The sequence below is a fragment of the Chroicocephalus ridibundus genome, chromosome 3, assembly GCF_963924245.1.
Source record: "Chroicocephalus ridibundus chromosome 3, bChrRid1.1, whole genome shotgun sequence".
Taxonomy (NCBI): Eukaryota; Metazoa; Chordata; class Aves; order Charadriiformes; family Laridae; genus Chroicocephalus; species Chroicocephalus ridibundus.
Window position 1 is genome coordinate 22,021,861 of NC_086286.1, and position 6,000 is coordinate 22,027,860.

General features: G+C 55.4%; 1 protein-coding gene across 2 annotated transcripts in view; it reads right to left on the reverse strand.

Moving 5' to 3' along the window:
* Positions 1-5,333, reverse strand: part of SPRED2 (sprouty related EVH1 domain containing 2) — a 66,868-nt gene extending 61,535 nt beyond the window's left edge. Inside the window, exon 1 of one of the 2 annotated variants that reach the window (XM_063328392.1) lies at positions 5,070-5,333. In XM_063328392.1, the coding sequence (XP_063184462.1) occupies positions 5,070-5,116 (47 nt within the window). In that variant the 5' untranslated portion in view covers positions 5,117-5,333. Of the gene's footprint in view, positions 1-850; positions 998-5,069 lie in introns of those variants that run through there. The other variant, XM_063328391.1, reaches the window with a different exon arrangement.
* Between the last annotated feature and the right edge of the window lie 667 nt (positions 5,334-6,000).

Sequence of the window (6,000 nt, forward strand, 5' to 3'; positions counted from 1 at the left end):
AGAAAGGGTCGGTGCAAGCAAAGTGGTGGGAGATGCTGCATTGCTCTGCTTGTGGGCAGGCTTGGAGAAGACCTCTCTTACCAGTGCTGGGATTTACGTGACAACAGCTCCTCGCTTGCTTTTGGGAGTCCACAAAAGTGGGGACCACTGCGGCTCACATCTGCTGTCAATGAACTCCGCGGTCTATTTGTGCTTTTTTATAGTCAACTGACCTTTTTTATTTTATTTCTTTTTAAATTTCAGTACTGCTTCAGAAGTGCAAGTCCTCCAAAAATCAGATGCTCCACTTAGACAGGGCATATATCAAAAACGCCGTCTCCAGAGCTGTACTTTTAGTTTTACTGATCTCTGTGCCCTCGCTGCTCCTGTGCATCTCTCGCAAGAAGGATTACCTTCCACTGTTAAAAAGCAGGGGGGGAAGGAAAAATAAAACAAACCACATTTTTCAATGAATTTGTTGTAGGGAACAGCTCCTATGGCCAAAGCTGGTCCTAACAGCAGAGAAAGCAAGAGGTGCACCTTTGCCGACGAGCCACAAGATTCTACTGGAGCGAAGGAAATGGAATTTATCGATTCCTCAAGCATGCCGGAACGTGTGAGAAAGCAAAAGGAATGACTGAAACCGATAGTTAAGTTGTGTCTCGTTCCTCAGCTCCTATTTTCCAGCCTGGTCCGTAACAAAAAGGACAATTACCATCATCTCCCTGCAGTTTGGTGGCCAACAGGAAACAATTTTGTGGTTTAAATCCAGCTACCAGCGAACCGAGGCCACATTAAGAGTGAGCCTTGCCGCCTGGTGTAGTTTTGTTTGCAGCCTCAGGATTTAATTAAACGGGCAGATAAAGCCTACCTTTTAACCCACGCTCGAGGGTGCGCCCCAGCGAGATAAAAAACAGGCTGCAAAAACAGGTCGAAGATGATCCCATCGCCAGCGCAGCATCTGTGCCACGTTCGGACACTATCCACCACCACCATCCCACCACGCTTCCTGCTGAGAGGAGCCACGCTGAAAAAAAAAAAACCAAAACCTTGCGTTCTGGCCCAAAGGTGGGTTCGTTTAGGTTTTTCCTCTTCAATACAGGATTGGGGTTATCCAAGGGCTGCCTGCGGCCAGAACGTGGACTAATGTGCTGAGAAATTCAAGTCCAGCTCCCTCCCACTTGTGGCAACGCTCTTCCCACAGGTCTCCCTTCCAGTTGTCCGACCAAACACCCTCTCCATACGTCTTCCACCTACAGCTCTTTTCCAAGGCATTTCCGAGACAGAAATAGAAAGGGTAAATCCCCCTTTTTTTTTTTTTCTCCCTTCTCCTTCATCCAAGAGAGCTATTATTCCCTTATAAACAGCAGCTTCTCCCAGTAACCGAACAAAGCAGCTACTTACATGTCGTATTTTAAACAGGCATGTTTTCAGGCCAAGAAATAAACAGTTATATTTTGGCAATCCTTTATTTCCTGTCCTATTTGCGAGCAATAATGTCATGACACACAGCGTGTCCTCTGCCTTCCTCCCTGGCTCAAGCTTGCAGCAAAAAAAATTTAGCTGAATGAGCCGCTTATGGCACCTACAGAAAAATCATCAGTATTGGGCAAAAGCATGGTGAAAATGAATTAAAAAAAAAATAAAGAAAGAAATTGCTTTTTCCATGTTAAGGGCAAACTGCAATATTCATAGGCTGGGTATTCAGAACAAGCATCGCCGGTCCCTGGTTAGCGATGGAGGGAAGAAGGATTTTTGGGACCAGCAAAAGGAGAAACAACCGTGAGTTGAGTTTAATTTTCTTTCCCTGGACTGGGAAAAATGCATCCCCCTGAAGCATCAGCGTGATCTCACGCTGCATTTTGCTGTCACACAGCAACCCCTTCCACCGCCGGAGACATATCCCACTTAACCCAGCCCGTTAAAAACCTCCGGGGGACCCATCCCACTTGCGAACCACTTGGAAGGCACGCTCTGGGCTCGCCGGAATAAATCAAGGTGGGGGTTCGTCGGGGACACCCTGGGGACGCAGGCGCTGCCTGACCAGGGCAGGGCGTCCCGGCTCCATCCCAAGCAGCGAAAGGCTGCGGACCAACACTTCCTCCTTCTCTGACCTTTTCAATTTAATTACTTCCTGCGACTTTCTTGGAACCATGCATCGGAACGAGCCTCCGGGCGTAACCGAACGGCTTTAAGACTTCGACTCCATCCTTTTCCAAGTGGAAAGATGCCAGGAGCCCACCCGGGAGCTGCGGAGAGGGTCATCGCTGGCAATGGGTGCAGGCAGCGCTGCTCAAAACTCTCCCACCACTCATGCTCCGTGCCTCCGATTTATTACCGAGCTTCCCCATTTTCCCCCCAGCCCTGCAAAGGAGAAGCGCAGCGGTGATAGGGGGGAGGGGGGAGGAAGGAGGGAAGCAGAAATGACGGCTGAGATGCAGAAAGAGGCGCTGGCTTCGCAATGACAAATTGACCTCTAAGTATCGATCTGAAATGGTGCAGTCCTGAAGGGACCAATGAGTTTCCAGCATCCTAAGCCCTATTTTTCCCCCTCCTCGGTTTTATAAATTGTTTCAAAAACTCGCAATCTTATCAAGCTGTTCTCAAGGAATTAAAAAAAAGCCAAAAACGGGGGGAAAAGACCCTCCTAATTTACTTGAAGAGGATTATTTTCAAATGCATCCTGACAGTGGTCCTTTTTTTTTTTTGTAATCTGGCTGTTAACATTTGCTCACAGTGCACTCAGTGAAATGAGAATAGCTATGCAAATTAAAGCCAGATATCTAGGGCAAATAGCACGCTATACTACCATTGTTCTGACAGCTTGAGAAAACTTATCAGGAGAGCCTGTCCTTATTTCTTTTAACACCATATATATCGGGGGAAAAAAAAGAAATAAAAAAAAAAATTTAAATCACTTCACCCACTACCGAAATGAAAAACAACCCATGAGTCACCGGCTTCAGCGACGCTATCAATCAATGCAAGGCTGGAAGCGAAGAGCTTAATGGAGGAAACCATGGCTTACCTAAAACACCTCACCGTGCCCTACAAGGAGAAGGAGGCCTGGACTAAACTGCTAGAAGCCCAACTGCAGCCTCCAAAACAGGGATCTGCACCGAGGTGAGGACCACGGTGCCTCGTTCACGCCGAAATCCAACACAAACCAAGAAAATAGCTAATGTTGGCCTGGGAAATGGGTTGGGTACCAGCTCGCCGCGGCCACCAGCGGTCCCCATCTCCCAGGGACCAAAGCACCACGTTGCTGGGTTGACTGGTGGCTCCAGGAGAGGCAGCATGACCCGAGAGCCTCCCTCCCCAGCCCAGGTAGGATGCACGCAGAACCCATAAGCCAAAGGCCTTCCTCAGCATGGCAGCACGGTGGCATGTGGAGGAAGAATTTACTCCAAAACAAACTACAGCCTACAATTAAGGAGGGAAAAAAAACGCCAACCATTGGAACAGACACTCACCTCTGCAACGAACCCAGCAGGAAAATGCATTCGGAGCAACGTCCTCCTGCAAGATGACAGCTGGCGAGCACCAGCTTTTGGCTACTGAATGGGGTTAGGTTTGCCCCTGCGCTCTCAAACCCAGAGGCAGGGACCCACCTCTCCTCCTCTTGTCCAATTTGAGAAATGAAACCAAAAAATAACCCAAAACCCAAACTAAGAACTGGCGGGTTTTTATTGAAAATGAGTTGGCCACATTTTTCCAGCCTGCTAGGTCATGGCAATCCGTGAGAGAGAAACTATACTTTTTTTTTTTTGGGGAAGAACCATACCAACTTCAAAATAACCACAATTTCAGAAGCTACATATAAACACATATTTATAGCCTCTTCATTAACGAGTGCCAAAACAACAATTCCTCTTAACACACGCGTTGCAGGCAGAAGCCATTTCCTTTGCCGCTCACGTTTTCGCCGGTAAATCGCTTTAAAACAAGTTTGACGTTACAAACGGTATAAGCGCAGTGCATGCCACTGATTACGATTTTTTTTTTTTTTTTGGACAATTAAAAAAAAAAAAAAAACCAAGCTAAAAAGTTGCACAATTTTGACGCCACTTTCTAAGCCCTGAGAGAAGTCATTTTTAAAGCGCGGTACATCCTATGGCGCTTGGCAGGGAACCAGTCCTGCACGCAAGTGAGTCATTTTTCTCGACTGTCAAAACGCAGAAAGAGATAGCCAGGAACAACGTTTGGGCCAGCGCCGCTTGTAAAAAAAGCCCTTCCTGTAATTTCGCTGGGAGAGTTTGACTTTGGGGGAGAAAAGAAATTAAAAAAAAAAAAAAATTAAAAAATTTGTTTAAAAGGGGGGAAAAAAAAGAGCACCGTCAGGCATTTTGAAAGCCTCGTTGCGGCCTCTTTGCGGGGGGTTTTAACGCTGGGGAGGTGGCGGGGGTGGCTTTGGGGGCTGGGGGGTGCAGCAGGGACCCGCAGCCCCCCCCGGGGTGGGGTGGGGGGGCGGTGAATGGGGGAGGCGGCCGGTGACCGGGTTTATGAATGCGGCGTCATGTGACGGCGGCGGCGGCCGCCCTCCTATTCACAAAAAACGGCGGCCGGGGCGGGGATCCGCGACGTCGTGTGTCCCCCCCCCCCCCCAACTCCCGCGATTCCTGATCCCCCCCCCCCACCCCCCTAAATCCCCGGGGGTGCAGGGTAGGGGAGCGCCCCGCCAACCCCCTTCTCTCCCCGCCCCGGCCGCCCCGACGACCCCAAGACGGGATGGGGGAGGAGCGGGGGGTGAGATGGCGGCGGGGGGGTGCGTGTGGGTGTCCGGGGTGCCCCCCCCCGCGCCTCCCGGGGTATTTTTTATGAATGAAAACGCGGTATGCAAATGAGCGCGGCCCGGGAGGGGGGTGCTGGGGGGGGGGGGGGGGGGGGGGAGCGCGAAATGGCGGATGCGCGGGCGGGCAGCGCGCACACGTACGCGCGTGTCCGTGTCCCTCTGTCCGTCTGTCCGTGTAAGGGGGGGGGTGGGTTGTGAGGGATCCGCACCGGCTCCCACCGGAGCAACAAAGCGGGGGGGGGGTGCTCTTCCACCCCCGCTCGCCCGCCCTCCCGCCACCGCCCCCGGCCCCGCTCACTCGTCAGGGTAGGCTTCCTCGGTCATCTTCTCCCCGTCTAGGCTCATCCCTCGCCGCGGGCGGCCGGGCTGCGCCTCCGCATCTTCCTGGCGCTTCACATGGCGGGGAGGGTGGGGGGGTGGGGGGAGGCCGCGCCGCGGCGGGCCGGGGCTGACGGCCGCGCCGGGCCCGACGGCGCGGGAGGGCGGGCGGCGGCGGCGGGGGGGAAAAGGGGTGGAAGGGAAGGGGGGGGAGGTGTCTACGGCCGCGCTTGTCGCCGGTCGGCGGCGGCCGGGGGCGGCGGAGAGGCGTCGGTCAGCGCGCCGCGGGGGCGGCGGCGGCGGCGGCGCGGGGTGCGGGCCCGGGGGAGCGGCGCAGCGCCCGGGGGCAGGCGGCGGCGGCGCCGGGCCAGCCCCATGGCCGCGCTCACGCCATGGCGGGGCGCCGCGGGTGGCGGCGGAGCGGGGAGGGAAGGAGGGAGAAGGGGGTGGGGGGTGGGAAGTCCCGGCAGGAAGCGGCGGCGCTGCCGAGCGGCCGCGGCCGCCGGGAGCGGGCAGGGCAGCGCCGGACCCGGGAGGGAGGGAAGGAGGGAGGGAGCGGCGGCGGCGGCGGGGAGGAAGGAGGAGACGCGGCCGGCGGTGGCGCCTCCCCCGCGGCGGCGCGGCCCGCCCCGGCCCGGCCCACCGAGCCCCCGCGGCGCAGCCACCGGGGTGCGGCCGCCGCGCCCCGCCCGCCTCCGCCGCCGCTCGGCTCGGCTTCGGCTCGGTCCGCCACCCTTCGGCTCTCTTCGGCTCGGTTCGGTTCGATTCGGCTCAGTTCGGCTCGGTTCGGTCCGATTCGTCTCGGCTTCGGCTCAGTCCGCCTCTCTTCGGCTCACCTCAGCTTGCCCCGGCCGGGTTCAGTGTCACTCTGCCCCGCTCGGTCCCGGTTCCTCCTCGCCCTGTAAGGCCTG